At 42.2% G+C, this 18,452-nt stretch overlaps 1 protein-coding gene across 1 annotated transcript in view; it reads right to left on the bottom strand.

Annotated features, from left to right (window-relative positions):
- Positions 1 to 2,617: 2,617 nt before the first annotated feature.
- Slc5a4 (solute carrier family 5 member 4) overlaps positions 2,618 to 18,452 on the bottom strand; it is a 43,207-nt gene continuing 27,372 nt past the window's right edge. Inside the window, 6 exon segments of the mRNA NM_001106383.1 lie at positions 2,618 to 2,837; positions 4,130 to 4,232; positions 6,387 to 6,602; positions 7,387 to 7,555; positions 9,699 to 9,849; positions 10,934 to 11,041. Coding sequence (NP_001099853.1) covers positions 2,623 to 2,837; positions 4,130 to 4,232; positions 6,387 to 6,602; positions 7,387 to 7,555; positions 9,699 to 9,849; positions 10,934 to 11,041 — 962 coding nt within the window. The 3' untranslated portion in view covers positions 2,618 to 2,622.

Below are 18,452 nucleotides of genomic sequence, written 5' to 3' on the forward strand. Positions count from 1 at the left end.
CGGCAGCTCGGCCATGAGCCTCTGGCTTTATCATCAAGAGGGGAAGGAAACTATTGGGACAGTTGATGCTGTTATCTGGAGCTAAGAAATTAGCAGTGATGAAGACGAGACCAGCATCACTGAGGTGCAATCTTCTGGGAAATGTTTCCTGAGAGCACGAAGAAGCTGTGTTCCAGAGATAGCCAAGGTTGTACCTCGTGCTGCAGCTGGACTGGGTAAGGTGTAAGAGTCACCAGGTGGCGCTGGTTTTAAAGGCACGAAGGGGTTGTGAGAGCAGCTGGGGCTGGGCACTGTGAGGGGCCACAGAAGGCCACTGGTGAAGGTGCAGCCACAGTTGTAGTTGATGGCCCAGGACTGGAAGAGTCAGGCAAAAGATTTGAGGCTTGGCACTATGAAGAGAGCCTCTGAGGGGCTGTTGGTGAAGCCTCATTGCAATGGAAGATGTCAGTACCATAGGGTGATCATTATTACATTCCTCATTTTATCTGGTAATTTACTTATTTACCTATAGCTCTCTATTCACTATGGATCTCTTGCTGATAGCTTACTGATGGACAACTTTTTGACCTTCTCAAAGGCCAGTCTTTACTATTCTTCTTATGCCAGCACACTGATAGAAAATATCTGGGGTGGGCTGTTTGTTTTGTAGGAATAAAATCAATTCTGTGTCTTTAGTTTTTACTTTTTAAAAAAATTTTATTGAAACAATATATACAGTGGAATTCAAATACCCTAACTGTACAGTTCGCTTTGAATTTTTTACAAAGGCATGTTCTCCCATAGCCTGCAGCCCCATCAACATTTACAGCACACACACCACCCCCACTCCCAATTTTCACATTGCTTTTTTGTCAATGACCCCAAGGACAGGCCTGATCACTGTCATAGGTTAATTTTGACCCGTCTATAACATCATTGAAACAGATGTATAGTTTTTTCCCCCCGTTTGCATAAGGCTTATAATCCATCTGAACTCGTTCACTTTATCATCCTGTGTGTATATGCCACACCTGGTTTATTCAACCGCTTACTGAGAACTATTTAGTTCATTCTGTTTCCATCATATACTGATTTGAGCGTAGCTGTTTTGGCTCACCATCTCTAAGGCCCCAATCGTCTGTTCTTTTTCTTTCCGTCCAAGTGTAATCCCTTCTCTCAATGTGGGTTGGACTAAGTAATCTGATTCCCAAGGGAAGGCAATGGCTAGCATCTTAGGACGCCCCAAACAGTGCTGCCGCAAATCATCTTTCTACATAGATCCCCACGAATGGTTGTATTTCTAGAGGATCCAGAGACAGCCGGGCAAAGTTGCTGAAGCCCTGGAGGCCTAGGCTCTGCTCCAGGGTGCCTGAGAAGCAGGGCATAAAGTCAAAAGCAATTATCACGTGGGCTTAAGACCAACGAGGGACCAGTGACTCCCTCCTTCTCGTCTTGTTTCCCTTTTGACATGAGAGTATCTATCCCGTGCTTTCCCCACCATGGTGCTTTGGAAGTAGCAGGTCTGGTTTTCCAGGGTGACAGGAGGGGATTGTTTTAAAGTGGATTATTCTGTGGGTATCATTTATATCTGCTTTACACGAGCTGTTTTTTTTTACCTTTAAGTCATTCTGAAAACGAATTAAGATCTTTGGTGTCACCAGGATGTGAAATTGATACAATCTGAATGGAAGGGATGGGGCTGGGGTAGAATTCTACAGTTGGATAGATCCCCCAGCATTCATATATTATAACACCCAGTATCAGTGCCAAGAGGAGGGGCCGCTACAAAGTAACCAGCTCGTGAGGGTTCTTCCCTCAGGAATGAATTAGCGGTATTGCAGGAGTAAGTTCCTGACAGAAGGACACGTTTGGTCCCTTTTCTTCCCCTTCTGCCATAGATGCTCTTGACCACCTTTTGCCATGGAATGATGTTGCAAAATTTCCCCTCCAGCTTCTGTCTCCTAAATGTTGTCTCTTCTGAGGAAGGACAAAAATCGAAACAAAGAAACAAATAAGCAGCCCCCCCCCACTTCCCCACTCATTAGAATTCCTAACATTTTGTACCTATTACAGCATCACAGAATACATTACAGTACCTGTGCTTCTCAGTGGGATACAGGATGCTGCTGACAGGATGCAAATGTTTCGCTGTACGATGCATACAGCATGGAGATCTAATAATACACAGCCTTGTGCCCATGGATACCGAAGACGTACTGTGTGTATTAGACTTGCCGAGAACGGATTGACTGTTTTCTCCGTGTGCAGTACGAGAGAGTGAGTGCCAGGTTATAGATGTGCTGGTTGCCATGGGTGTGGTAATACTGCCACCATGCATATATGAAATCATCACATTATACTTCTTAAAATCTATACCGTTTCACTATTTCCTAAAAGTAGAAACAAAGGATTTTGGGTTCTTTGCCTACTTCACATATTTACATGACGTCACTCCGCTGGTTTTATAAATTATAAACTCTATTTTATTTACATGGAGGGGGGACCGAAAACAAAAATCAAGTCTGATGTTACCTTATTAGAATTGTCACTTGCTCATGCCCCTTGGGAAGATAATAAAGGAGAAAATGAAAATGCATAAGACGATCCTTCTCTTCACCAATATTGCTGCGGGTGAGCTCGAGTTCAGGCAAAATAGCCATAGAAAAAAGCCGCCACGGCCAAGAGGACAATGACATTGACGTTCACGACCGTCCGCCAGAAGGGCTTCTCGGATGTGTCTGTCAGCTTCTTCTTCAGGGCTTCTTCCTCCTCTTTAGTCAGCTTGGGTTCCGCTCTTTGCAAACCACAGCATAGGTCATAAGTCTTCTTGAGACATCCACGAGGTTTCTCCGTTTGGTCTGGAACAAAGACAGGTAAATTATCATCAAAGATGGATAGAACGTCTCCTCCACGCTGTATGGATGTCTATAAACAATGATTATAATCTTTAGAGGAGCCGGAAGAATCATGCGAAAGTATTTATACTTTTGACATATAAGATCTGAGAAAAATCCCGCCAAGGGTAAATGAAAATAAGAGACAAAGTCAGGATAATGTGGGGAGGCATTTGCATTCAATACTGCTAACATGGGAGGCATTTGCATTCAATACTGCTAACATGGGAGGCATTTGCATACAATACTGCTAACATGGGAGGCATTTGCGTACAATACAGCAGAGCCTTACTAGCCTCAACACCCAATGGGTTTCTGAACTTAAAAAAACAAGTAAGAAAAGCATTTACAGATCCATTTAAACATACTATAGAATTGATAGATGAAAGAAGGAAAATTGATCTTAAGCCCATTTAAAAAACTAAAACTTTTTAGCAATCCCAGTTGTCACAATTGGTGGCAAAGATTCCAATGGCCTGCTTTATGAAAACATCCTAGGGAGACTTTGTGACAGTATCCTGGAATCTTGGTGTATGGAAAGAAAGCTGAGGCATCTCTCCGGCTATGGGAGTATTAGAAAGAATAGTAAGAAATGAGGCTGGAGAGGAGTTGGGGTTAGATACTGAATCACAAGGTACGAAAATGGAGACATTAACAAACAACTGAACGTCACCTCAGCACCGACATATAGTAACAGAAAGATACTCGTGTATCTGAATGGATGGATAGATTTCATAGCTAGCAAGGTATCTTCATTATTGGACTGCTGATCTTTTAATGTTCTAGTGTTTTATAATAAAAATGACAACTTCTTGAGAACTGGATAATGGCAGGAACCAGATTCAGTGCCGGTGCCATTCCTCATCAAAGAAACTTCTCTCTGTTGTACTTGAGGTCATTACAGGAACCCATAACCTATACAGGGTAGAGGTCAAGCTCAGGGACCATCCTGGAAGAAGTGTTACAGAGACTGTAAGAGCCAGCAGACCAGGAAGTGAGCTGGGAAACATTCGCTCACAGAAAGAACAGAAACAGACTCAGCGGGCTGTATTGATGTATTTGTGAATACATCTACATATCTATGTTACAATATTAATAAAAAAAGAGGCTATAATTTATGGGAGGAGTTGGAAGAGGAATTGGAGGAGCTACTGGGAGGAATTACAAGGGGAAAGTGACGTCATTATATTTTAATTAAAAGTGTAGGTAAAAATCCTCTCTAAGCCGTGAAAACCAGTATGTAAGTGAGATGTTACCTTCTTCAGTCCTAGCATCAGCCTCGTTCTCCTCCCTGTCTTCTGCATCTAAATCGATTCTTTCCTCCTCACTGTTCCGAAGACTCCAGCACAGGCGATACAGCTGAGCAGAGGCACAGAGAACATCAGCAAAAGAAACACACGTTTGCAAGCGCTGAACGATACTCTCATCTCTGTATAAACTTTTTTAAAAAGGCAGGCTGCACAGAAAGAGCATTATAGATTGTAATGGAAGGTCCACCTGCCATATCACGCTCTCCAAAACATGTGAACCATTTAGAATCATTTCTGCTTTTAATTTCTTTTTAATTTCTGCTTTGGGAAGCATTTAAAAACTCAAGATTTCTGAAACCCTTAACTTTGAGAAAAAGCACTATGCACCTAGTAAATTACGCCTTGGCTTTACTCATTGTCCCTGCTGTTTAACTGTCAGTGGTGATGTCATTGTTATTTTCAGTCAGGTTAGAGATTGCCCATTGCATCTGTCTGTCTGTCTGTATTTATCTATCATACGTATCATCAGACCTATCATGCATCTATCATATCTATTGCCTATCTATTATATCTGTTTGTCTATCTATCTCTATCATCTATCTAATCTATCATCTATTATGTGTGACTATCTATCTATCTACTATGTCTATCTAATCTATCATCTACTATGTCTGTCTATCTACTATGTCTATCTGTCTATCTCTTTACCTATCTATCATCTACTATGTCTGTCTATCTATCTACTATGTCTATCTGTCTATCTTTTTACCTATCTATCATCTATCATGTCTATCTATCTGCCTATCTATCATCTACACTATCACCCATCTATTATCGATCTATATTTGTCTGTGTCTGTCTGTCTACCTATCCATCGATTGGTTTTACATAGGGTCTCATGGGGTCAGATTGACCTTGTACTTCTATGTAGCTTAGGATGACCTTTGACTTTCCGACCTTCTTGCCCCCACCTCCCAGATGCTGGTGCACCATCATTCCTAGCTTACAAATTTTACCCAACACATAATGACACATACATGCAACATGTCATGAGCAGATCAAGGGAATTAGCATCTCCATGTCCTTAAGCATTTCCCTTTGTGAGTGTGTGAAAGCCTTCAAGTCCCTTTTCTTCCCTTTCCTTACAGACGCCACCTCACTGTTCTGCAGAGTGCAGGAAGCCATTCCCCTGACACAGTCTATGTCGGAAGCTGTTATCCGACCTTCCACTCTCCTTGTTCCCTTCCTAATCTGTGGTGACCAGGGGTTTCCGTTTCTCATTTGACGTACCATAAGTTCTATTTCTGGATCTATTGTGTTTACGCAGCTACGTGTGTTCAATCCTTGAATTCCAACCATAATCACACACTCCCTTCTTTCCCACCTGCAAACTTTGCTCACTGTTGTTATTTTAAGAATTTAAGTTTTATAGAATTTTTGCAGTCATGTATATGATCGAGATTTCCCTGCTTTGTGTATTGAGTAACACTTTTGAAAATATATGGAATGTGTGTTGTTATGTCTTTTTTTTTTTTTTTTACCATACATGCAAGAAGCGTGATTGGATACAATGGATAAGTAAGACACACCCCAAGGCTATTTGGAGGGAATTGATCCAAATGTCCATAGGTGAGTGTGTGTGTTTACTCTATCTGTGTGATGTGACTGTGTGTGTGTGTGTTTGTGTTTGCTATATCTGTGTGATGGGTATGTGTGTTTTACTCTATCTGTAAATATGTACAAAATGTGTGGGTTTTTTCTTTTTCTTTTTTTTTTTTTTTTTTTTTTTTCCGGAGCTGGGGACCGAACCCAGGGCCTTGCGATTGCTAGGCAAGTGCTCTACCACTGAGCTAAATCCCCAACCCTCTTTTTCTTTTTTTACTATTTTTGTACAATGTGTGTTTGTGTGTGCATTCATAGGCACACAAGGCAGTTAAGCAGACATTTTGTGGAGTCAGTGCCCTACTTCCCCCTTTATGTGGGTCTCAGGGTTTGAACTCAGGATGCCAGGCTTGCTCAGCAAGCCTCTTTACCCATACAGGCATCCCCCTGGACTTAAAAATGTACGCCCATTTCTTAGCTTCTTATCAGTATACTGTTGCTTCACACATACACGATCGAACTCTTTAGTTGGATTAACTGATCATCTCTTAGGATCCTTCTATGTGTAACAGTTCCGACAATGTCATTAGCCTAGAAGTAGCCGGCCTTGCCGTTCCATGACTTTTGAAAGCGAATGATTCGTGGTTGGTGGGTCACTTACATGCACATCGGGAATGGGTTTTGTTAAGTAGGAAACTCCCAGGATAACCAGTATAGACACGAAAAAGAGGATGATGGCATAGTACAGATAGTGTACTCCACAGATGACCTTGGGACAGCTGCTGGGAGCCAGGCAACTCCCTGTCCCGTAAGAAAACTCTGCGATCATACGGATAAGACCCAGCACCAGTCCAACCATCAGGCCCCAGAAGGCTCCCTGGTCAAAACAAGAACACAGAGTGCTTAGGAGAGAGGAGACGCTCATTCAAGTAAGTCGTAATTAACTACCACTGTTTTCTTAGGCGAGGACCAACAAACAGGGAAAGTGGCAAACCTAAGCTATCAGGGGGAGGTGCCAACTGTGGCCCTGAAATATCGTTACATTGTCGCATGTCCAACCACAGGGCTCTACTGTCAACGCTGGCCCAGGCTGAAAATCTTCCCGATTTTTATGTGGAGAATGAAAAACTTGTGCTTTGTTTTGAAGAGCCAAGGTTCACTAAATGCTAAGGACTATTAACTTGCCTGAGAATCACAAAAGTAAAAAAGGTTAACCATTCCCACCACAATAGTGATGACCATTCTTTAACTTTGGACTGTTTCAAAAAGTGTTTACTAGACTATCTCATTTAATCTACTCAACAATTACTATAAAATGGGTTCTATTCTCATCTTCACTGGACAGAGTGGGATTTACTTCAGATCACAATATTAGGGTATCCTGATGGGATACCGACAGTCTTATCTCCTGAACTGTGCTGTGCATGTGACATTTTATAATACATGTGACGTCTGTACTCTTAACAGGGGCCATTAGGTCAAGTATCTTCCCCCCTTAGTAAGGATCAGACATTACGATGACCACAGTAGAAACTGAGACGGGCCTGGAGTGTACGCACTAGCGTGTACACGTGGAAATGCAAGGGAGTATCGTGTGAGACCAGTGAGAGGGACCACGCTTTCTTACACTGGCGGGAGAGACCTCCCAGTTTTTCACATACTTGTTCATTGACTCTTTTGCAGAAGATGGCGACCAGGAAGACGGCTGCAATGGGGGGCCCAAGGTAGCTGGAAATTGCTTCTGTATAGTGGATCAGCTGTCCACCTTGAGATACTTCTACGATGGGGACCCACAAGATGCTGGTAACAATTAGCACGGAGACAAACAGCCTGAAGAGATAATTCAGACAGTAAGCGACAATACCGTAGGCATTATCTGTTGAGTTCTTGACTATATCCACAGGCCATTCACTCGCTTTCAAAACAAAACTACGTTTCTTGACCTGACATGAACCCGCTGTCGCCATGTTTTCTACCCTCTCCACAGAGGCATGGCTTGCTTACTTGAAGCAAGTATTTTTGGTGTGTGTAGCTTTCTATGTTTCCTTCTTGGGAGACAGATATTTGGTAGCAAAGAAGAAACAGATATTACTCTGCCGTTGAGGCTTAAAAGAGATTTGTGTCCAAGATTATGTCTTGACTGGTGGGCTCGGTATATCTTGAACACCAGCCCAGGAAGAGAAAACAAACCACGAAAAAAAAAAAAAAAAGGAACAATGCCTTTCAATTCTCTTCTCATATAGCCTTTACCTAGTCGAGATCTGGACCTAGTGAGGCCCATCAGGTTTCCATCTCTAAGTGTTGAATTTACTTTCCATCTCTAAGTGTTTAAACTACTGTAAAGCCAAAAGAAAAAGTGGGTAAATGGTGTTTAGTTCCTCTTGATAACAACTTCCAAGGAAAGCAGGCAGTGCCCTTCAAGACTGGTGTCTATAAACACTGCACTCGTCTGTCCCCAACCACAGTGAGAAAGCCACAGGGGAAGGGCAGGCTGCAATAGAGGAGGAGAAAGGGAACACAGTTTCTTCCTCTACTGAGCTGAGAAGGCATGGAATGACTTTGACGTGATACTCCACAGGGGAGTGATAGCTTGTTTTCATTATTGAAAATGTACTCTAAGGGGTTGGGGATTTAGCTCAGTGGTAGAGCGCTTGCCTAGCAACCGCAAGGCCCTGGGTTCAGTCCCCAGCTCCGAAAAAAAAAAAAAAAGAAAATGTACTCTAAATGTATCACTCAGAATTTATAACAATAAAAAGAAAGTGCTTGGTCCACCACCTTACCACTATATCCACATTTAGAGTTAATATCAGCAATCTATTCTTTTTTTTCCTAAGTTATAATCCATGTGTTTCCCTCTAAGACTCTCCCCCACAGAACCATAAATCTGAAAAGGCCAAGAATGAAAAGCCACTGTGTAGTAATATAATCGGCAGCGATAGAAGATCACGTGAGCTGAGAGAGATGAACCACCGCAATATGGCCACGAACGGGCAGCGCCAACACATGGAAAGACATCAAGATCGTGGCAAGCCATGCAGCGTGGAGCACACTGTCCGTGAAACCATGGCTGGAGCCCACAAGACAACGTGAGCCAGAGAAGCCGCATATCAAGGTCGGTGTTGACATACTGTGTTTATGATTATCTGACGCAACAGCTCAGCTCGTAGAACTGCAAGTGACAGTGGTTGACTTTGCAAAGATAGGAACGGTCATAGGAATGGAGTGATCATAGTTTCCACTTTTATCGTGTGCGGGAACTACATGTGTGCTCCTTTCGAGATGCATCACTGAACTGTATAATTACGTTCCCCATGTCTTCTGCACATAATGTCATACTTTAACTCCTGTTACAGAATGCTATGACAATGTTGTTGGGTCTACTTGAAAACAATGAAGAGGAAAAGGGGGGTTCTCTGTTGCTTCCTGATTATTTTCCCCCTCATTCGTCTTCAGGACTCCCAGACCACTGAGGGGGTCTTTAGATGACATAATCCTCTAGGCAACTTCTTGAACTAGTCCCCTACCTGAGTCTGCCCCTGTCTAAGAGCTAATCCTTAATGGGTGCCCCGCTGATCATCTCATCTGTGGTTATTAAGGTAATTTATCGTCCCTTGCATGTGACATACTTGGAAACATTAAGAGATGAAGCCCCAAGAGTAGGTGGTAATTTGTGAAGACGGCATTGGAAGGGGTCATGGGAGGAAAAGGTCAAGACAAGAAAAACCACATGAACCACCTGAAAACACTTAAAATCCGAACAAAACAAAACAAAATGAAAACAAACAACTATTACACTTAAATGGCCTCAATTTTTGGATGTGTAAAGAGATGTCAAGTTAAACTGTTCCCAGTGTCCTCTCTTCCCCTGTAGACCGGTGATTACTTTCACTGAAGTAAAAAATATGTAAACCCTAGTCCGGGTCTCCACCTTCCCTTCCTCAGAGCAGTTCTAGGCAGAGACAGGTTTCCTCACCGTCCAGCTATGAGAAGCTCTCTCTCTGATGCCTTCTTCCTTATCTTGGTGTAGAGGTCCATGGTGAACAGGGTGCTGGCGCTGTTGAAGATGGAGGTCAGGGAGCTCATGAGAGAAGCCAACATGACCGACAGCATCAGGCCTCGCAGTCCTGGGGTGAGAGGGAGCAAGCTCTGGTTAAACTGGATATCCTAGTCTATGAGTGTCAGGCTAAAAATGGGGAGTTGCTCCAAGACAGTGGATCTCTCTGGAGCAGATTCCAATAATACACACATAGTAGAAATGCAGGTAGGGCTTCCTGTGTAAATTCTAGTGATCACAAAAGTCACACAATGGGGAAGTTAGTCTGAAATATAGATGTAGATGATAGCCTCTGGAACCTGGTTTTAGAATAGAGTAAACTGTGTCATGATGTCTCTCCCTGTGGTAGTCTTGTGACCACACAAAGATTTAGTAGAAAAATCTAGTGGTTCTGCTGCTTTAGGAGAGGAAAACCAAGAGTTTTCAAATCCTTATGAAAACCCGATGTCCTTGTTCCCTCTGCTAGAAGAGAGAAAGCAGGAATGTGGTGTCGGATCTGTGGTAATATGTTCCCTTCATTCTGAGAAATGTTCCTGTGTGTCAGGGTGAAGAAAGGCTTTGAAAGTGTTAATGGAAGTTTTCAATGCTCACACCTGAGCTCTCTATGATTCTCTCAGCTTCAATTCACCACAGTCCCTCTTGAGCATCACCTTTGCTCACCTCACACATACAATATACCTCATATCTCAGGAAATGAAATGTGAATTCTAAATGGTAGGGGGATTTATATTTGCTACTCCATCAATGTTCCTGGGCAACGAAGCCAGAGTCTGGGACATAAGACACTCAGCAAAAACTTGAATATTGAACGACTTGAGATCAAACGGCTGAGTGTCCCTGGCCCACAATTAACCTCTATGTAGGTTTATGGTTAAATAGTGCTTTTTATTAGAAAGAGACAATGTAAATATTCCTACTTTTCTTCAAAGAATCTTCAGTCGAAAGACAATGAATCTTACGCTGAAAGAGTCAAGCTGCTTCTGACAGAAAACTCCTGGTCCATCTCTTGAATGTCTAGGCTCATGGCAAAATGCAAATGGTGCCCAAGAAATGTCTATCAACAGCTGAGTTAATGGAAGTAAAGTAATAATTCCTTTCTATGCTCAACCACAGACCAAGCATCTGAGGCCCTGTGAGCCCCGGCCTTTACTTACCCATGGGCATCAGTTTCAGCACCAGCATCGGGTAGGCATAGTTTGTGCAGCCAACATCAACACCACACTGCTTCACACACTCGGAAGGCACAACGCAGGCTACCATATCTGGGGAAATAGTCCAGGGGCGAGATCAGTGAGTAAGACTCAAGCAGGCAGTTTGCTACCACTGGAGAAAGAGGCAAGCTCATGGGTGAGAGGAAAGACACTTGTCTGGAAATTGACGTAAAATTCCCAAATGTATCTCAGAGATCTGGTACTCTTTGTCCGATGTATGACATTGTCATTGTCTTATTTTGACAGATCCATTGGACTGACTCATCAGGCAAGACTGTCCCTTAGCTATGGCCCAGATGGAGCTTCAGAGACGATCGCCCTCTAGCATTCCATGGAAATGCACTGTCAGGGACGCATCTGATGATCTTCACTCTCTCTCCTCCCAGTCCAGCCCCCTAGTCTCACCTCAGCTCTGTAGTGTACTACCTGCCATGGTCTCCCCTTCCCCTTTGCTGCCCTCGTCTCTAGTGGATCTTGCAGTCTTTCTCGTTATCCCATCCCTTTGTCTCAGCCACCAGATCTGATGGCCGGTGAATCAGCTCGACAATCTCTGAGCTCCCTCTTCCTCTCCAAATCTAATCCCCACTCCCATACCCATCTCTGTGGCAGACCAACTCCACTCTTCTCCCTCATTCTACCCTCCTGCTCGCTCTACCCTCATTCTCAGGGAACTAGAGAGACACGAGTAGCACTCTACTTTCCTCCCTCAGGTAGACCTTCTTAGCCTCCCCTTCTAGTGAATTCCCATTCTCTGTCATTCGCCCAACCCTAGAAATACATTTTTATCCAGAACCCCAGTGGCCGCACCTGACCGGATCTCAGAAACACTCCCTTCTGTTTGGTTTTGTGCTTGGTTTCATACCTGAAACAAGGGGTTGAGGTGAATCTTTTAGATATGAAAGTAGATCTGGCTTCTAGGTTCTCCCAGCATCCCTCAGTTCCTACCTGACGTACCCTGCCCCCAACCCTGAACTTTCTAGCCCAGGGACTGGGCTGCCCTTCACCAAGGGGTTCTTCCGTATATAACAAGACAACTCTCTCTCTCTCTCTCTCTCTCCCTTCTCCTCCTCCTGTTCCTTGCTCTTCCTTTTCCTCTCCTCCCTCTTCTCTCTCTGAGCCTGCACCCTCCTCTCTTTTTCTCTTCCTCCCCTCCTCCTCCCCCTTCCAAGGTAACATCCCTGGCCTTGGAGCTAGTGAACTTGCCCGAGAGTACAGCTTCCCAATAAACCTGCCTGTAATGTAATGTAATATGGCTTACGTTACTGTAGGTGGATGTCATTATACAGGGGAAGGCAGACAACATAAAATGAGGCCTGTCATTGGACAAGAAGGAAGGGAGGTGGGAACAGAGGTTTTAGAAGGAGAGGGAGAAGCCAGAGGGAATGAAGAGGAACTGGGAGAACATGGCAGCTGATGTTACGATTCTTCTCTGTGCATAGTTACAGGTTAACTTAAAATTATGACTATTTTTAAGGGACTGATGTGTATATAGGATTTTGTGCTGTCTAGATGGGCAAATTATATCTTATCAATTGGATCAGAGGGTATCGTGTGATGGGTTCTTTCATGTGGTGACTTAATTGAGTTCAAGAGAGTGTGTGGTAGCGGGACACACAGGGCCCACCACGGAATTGGTGTGTTAACAACCCTCCCTGGGACCTAGATGGGTAGAGAGACTGCTGCCAGGCTCACAGAGTAGCCATAGTGTCAGATGGGATGGTGCTGAGCAGGTGAGACGCTTTGCTGACTGAGATGAAAATACCCCGCAGATGCCACATGGTCCTACATACAGTGCCAGCACTAGCACAGGATAAAAAGGTTACCAGGTTGGTTTTTTTTTCTTTCTTTCTTATTTTTACTGCAACACATTAGCTAATTTCACACACTGTGGAGAAATAGCCTATCACATCCCAGGTAACCCACAACCACCACATTTTCCTAAGGAGCTGAGAGGGCAACAGAAACCAAGGAACAAAACCCCCAACAAAGACAAGAACAGATGCTAACAGATGTTAATGTCTGTTAATTCAACCAAGAATCACAATCATCTCAAACTCTGATGTCTACATAGCAGTGTAAAAATATAATAAAAGCCAGGGCAATTTGTCTCCACTAGAGATCAGAAACTACTACAGTAGGCCCTGAAACATGATATACAATAAAGGATTCAGTGGTTTCAGCCTGCACCCAGACCTGACCCCGTGCCACAGCTCTCTGTACCCAGATCCCGCTGGGAGAAAGGAGACTACCATTTCTGCTCTTATCCTGGCATAAGATCAACCTGCCTGGAGCCCTCAGGACACAGGAACTGGGGAGCAGTCAGGGACATGATTCTTCCAGTTTCTGTCTGTGCCCTGAGCTGACCCCCTTTGCCACAGCTTTCTGTACCCAGATCTCCTGCTCGAGAGCTGGTCTCCCAGTAGTGCTGACACACAGTTTACAGGAAGGTCAAGCCACTGTCAGACACAGCAAGAACAGCTAACACTAGAGATCAGCAGATGGTGAGAGGAAAGTGCAAGAAACTAAGCAACAGAAACCAAGGCCACTTGGCATCATCAGAACCCAGTTCCCCACCACAGCAAGCCCTGGATACCCCCAACACACCAGAAAATCAAAATGCATAATGATGTTAGAGGACTATAACTGATGATGCTGCCTTAAAGAAACACAGGACAACACAGGTAAACAGGTAGAGGCCCTTAAAAAGGAAACACAAAAAAACCAAGCAGGTGAAGGAATTAAACAAAACCATCCAGGATCTAAAAATGGAAATAGAAACAATAAAGAAACCACAAAGGGAGACAACACTGGAGATAGAAAACCTAGAAAAGAGATCAGGAGTCATAGATGTAAGCATCACCAACAGGATACTAGAGATAGAAAAGAGAATCTCAAGGGCAGAAGATACCATAGAAAACATTGACACAATAGTCAAAGAAGATGCAAAATGTAAAAAGCTCCTAACCCAAAACATCTAAGAAATCCAGGACACAATGAGAAGATCAAACCTAAGGATAATAGGTATAGAAGAGAGTGAAGATTCCCAACTTAAAGGGCCAGTAAATATCTTCAACGAAATTATAGAAGGAAACTTCCCTAACCTAAAGAAAGAGATACCCATGAACATACAAGAACCTATAGAACTCCAAATAGATTGGACCAGAAGAGAAATTCCTCCCATCACATAATAGTCAAACCAACAAATGCACAAAACAAAGAAAGAATATTAAAAGCAGTAAAGGAAAAAGGTCAAGTAACATATAAAGGCAGACCTATCAGAATTACATCAGAAAGCCAGAAGATCCTGGGTAGAGGTCATACAGACCCTAAGACAACACAAATGCCAGCCCAAGTATTATATACAACGAAACTCTCAACTAACATAGATGGAGAAACCAAGATATTCCATGACAAAACCAAACTTACACAATATTTTTCCACAAATCCAGCCCTACAAAGGATAATATAAAAAAACCCCTCCAACACAAGAAAGGAAACTACACCCTAGAAAGAGCAAGAAAGTAATCTAATGTCAACTAACCCAAAAGAAGAGAGACACACAAACATAATCTCACCTCTAACAACAAAAATAACAGGAAACAACAATCATTGGTCCCTAATATCTCTCACCATCAATGGACTCAGTTCCCCAATAAAGAACATAGACTAACAGACTGAATAGGTAAAGAGGATCCAGCATTTTGTTGCATAGAGGAAACATACCTCAGTGACAAAAACAAACACTCCTCAGAGTAAAAGGCTAGAAAACAATTTTCCAAGCAAATGGTTCCAAGAAACAAGCTGGAGTAGCCATTCTAATATTGAATAAAATAGACTTTCAACCAAAAGTTATCAAACAAGATAAGGAAGGACACTTCATATTTATCAAAGGAAAAACTCACCAAGATGAACTCCCAATTCTTAATATCTATGCTCCAAATGCAAGGGCACCTACATTCATAAAAGAAACCTTACTAAAGTTCAAAGCATAATTGCACTTCACACAATAATAGTGAGAGACTTCAACACCCCACTCTTATCAATGAACAGATCATGGAAACAGAAATTAAATAGAGACAAGAGAAACTAACAAGTTATGAACGAAATGGATTTAACATATATCTGTAGAACATTTCACCCTAAAACAAAAAGAATACACCTCCTTCTCAGCACCTCGTGGTACCTTCTCCAAAACTGACCATATAATCAGACACAAAACAGGCTTCAACAGATACAAGAAGATTGACATAATTCCATGCATCCTGTCAGATCACCACGGACTAAGGCTGGTCTTCAATAACAGCAGAAACAACAGAAAGCCCACGTACACATGGAAGCTGAACAATGCTCTACTCAATGACAACTTGATCAAGGAAGAAATAAAGAAATTAAAGACTTTTTAGAATTTAATGAAAATGAAGGCACAACATACCCAAACTTATGGGACACAATGAAAGCAGTGCTAAGAGGAAAACTCATAGCTCTGAGTGCCTCCAAACAGAAACTTGAGAGAGCAGACACTAACAGCTTGACAGCACACCTGAAAGCTCTAGAACAAAAAGAAGCAAATACACCCAAGAGGAGTAGATGGCAGGAAATAATCAAACTCAGGGCTGAAATCAACCAAGTAGAAACAAAAAGAACTATACAAAGGATCAACAAAATCAGGAGCTGGTTCTTTGAGAAAATTGCAAGATAGAGAAACCCTTAGCCAAACTAACCAGAGGGTACAGAGAGTGTATCCAAATTAACAAAATCAGAAATGAAAAGGAAGACATAACAGAAACTGAGGAAATAAAAAAAATCAGATCCTACTACAAAAGCCTATACTCAACAAAACTGGAAAATCTAGATGAAATGGACAATTTTCTAGATAGATACCAGGTACCAAAGTTAAATCAGGGTCAGATAAACCATCAAAACAGTCCCATAACTCCTAAAGAAATAGAAGCAGTCATTAAAAGTCTCCCAACCACAAAAAGCCCAGGACTAGATGGGTTCGGTGTAGAATTCTATCAGACCTACAAAGAAGACCTAATACCAATACTGTCCAAACTATTCCACACAATAGAAACAGAAGAAACACTACCCAATTCCTTCTATGAAGCCACAATTGTGCTTATACCTAAACCACACAAAGACCCAAGGAAGAAGGAGAACTTCAGACCAATTTCCCTTATAGATATCGATGCAAAAATACTTAATAAAATTCTCCCAAATGGATTCCAAGAACACATCAAAGCCATCATGATCAAGTTTGCTTTATCCCAGGAATGCAGGGATGGTTCAATATATGGAAATCCATCAATGTAATCCACTATATAAACAAACTCAAAGAAAAAAATACATGATCATCCCATTAGATGCTGAGAAAGCATTTGACAAAATTCAACACATCTTCATGTTAAAAGTCTTGAAAGATCAGTAATTCAAGGCCCATATCTAAACATAGTAAACACAATATATATCAAACCAGTAGCCAACATCAAACTAAATGGAGAGAAACTTGATACAATCCTACTAAAAAGAAGGACTAAACAAGGCTGCCTACTCTCTCCCTACTTACTCAATATAGTATTGAAGTTCTAGCCAGAGCAATCAGACAACAAAAGGAAGTGAAAGGGATATAAATTGGAAGGGAAGAAGTCAAAATATCTCTTTGTAGATGATATGATAGTATACTTAAGTCACCCCAAAAATTCCACCAGAGAACTACTAAATCTGATAAACAACTTTAGCAAAGTGGCTGGATATAAAATTAACTCAAACAAATCAGTAGCCTTCCTCTACTCAAAGGATAAAGAGGCTGAGAAAGAAGTTGGGGAAACAACACCCTTCATAATAGCACCTAAAGAAATGTCCAACATCCTTAGTCATCAGGGAAATACAAATCAAAACAACCCTTTTTTTTTTTTCCGGAGCTGGGGACCGAACCCAGGGCCTTGTGCTTGCTAGGCAAGCGCTCTACCACTGAGCTAAATCCCCAACCCTCAAAATAGTCTTTATGAATATGTTAAAGACCCTTTAAAAGGATACAAATAAGTATGAAATCAACACACACACACACACACACACACACACACACACACACAGTGGAAGGAAACAGTTCAAGATCTTATAGTAGAAATAGAATTAATAAGGAAACCCAAACTAAATAGGAAGCCCACAGGAAAGCCTCACCCACAGAATACAAGTGATGGAAGAGAGGCTGAGGCACTGAAGACAAGTCAGAAGAAATGGATATGTCAGTAAGAGAAAACATTAAATCTTTAAAAAGAAACTCAGGCATAGAACATCCTAGAAATCTGCAGAATTATGTGCACTGGTTGGTTTTATGTCAACTTGACACAGACTAGAGTCATCAGAGAGGAAGGAGCCTTAGTTGAGGAAATACTCCCCTGAGATCCAGCTGTGGGGTATTTTCTCAATTAGTGATCAATGGTCCTAGACCACTGTGGGTGGAGCCATCCCTGGTCTGGAGGTCCTGGGTTCTATAAGAAAGCAGGCTGAGCAAGCCAGGGGAAGCAAGCCAGTAAGCAGCAGCCCTCCATGGCCTCTGCGTCAGCTCCTGCCTCCAGGTTCCTGCCCTATTTGAGATCCTGCCCTGACTTCCTTTTGATGATAAACTGTGGTGTAGAAACATGAGCTGAAGAAACCCTTTCCTCCCAAGTTGCTTTTGGTCATGGTGTTTCACACAGCCATAGTAACTCTAAGACACTATGAAAAGACCAAATCTACTACTAATAGAAATAAGAGAAAGGAAAAATCATCCAGGACAAAAGCATAAAAAATACCTCTCGACAAAGTCATAGAGGAAAATTTCCCAACCTAAAGAAGGAGGTGCTGTCAAGAAACAAAGATTCAGAGTACCAATGCAGAGACTGGACCAGAAAAGTAATTCTCTGGGCCACACAATAATCAAAACAGTAAATGTAGAGAGTAAGCAAAGAATGTTAAAAGCAGCAAGGGAAAAAGATCAAATAACATCTAAAGACAGAGTTAAACACCTGAATTTTCAATGGAGACTCTAAAAGCCAGAAGGGCCTGGACAAATCGTCTACAAATTCTAAGAGATCACAGATGCCAGCCCAGACTACACTCCCTACCCAGCAAAACTTTCAATGACAATAGCTGGAGAAAGAAAGAGATTTCACAATAAAATGTAGTATCTATCTAAAAATTCAGCTCTACAAGAAGGTACTAGAAGAAAACTTCAATCTGAAGGCCTAAGCACACTGAAGAAAACACAAGGAATAAACAATATCAGAACAGCCAATCAAAAGAGTGGGACACACCCACACCACCACAACCAAATACTGGGAACCAACAAACACTGCTCTCATTGATAACTCTCAATGTCAAAAGTCTCAACTCCCCAGTGAAAAGACACAGACTCACAGAATGGACTTAAAAACAGGATCCATCCTTCTGCTGTATTTGAGAAAAACACCTCAACATCAAG

The sequence above is a fragment of the Rattus norvegicus genome, chromosome 20 (genome assembly GCF_021556685.1).
Source record: "Rattus norvegicus strain SHRSP/BbbUtx chromosome 20, alternate assembly SHRSP_T2T, whole genome shotgun sequence".
NCBI classification, from domain to species: domain Eukaryota; kingdom Metazoa; phylum Chordata; class Mammalia; order Rodentia; family Muridae; genus Rattus; species Rattus norvegicus.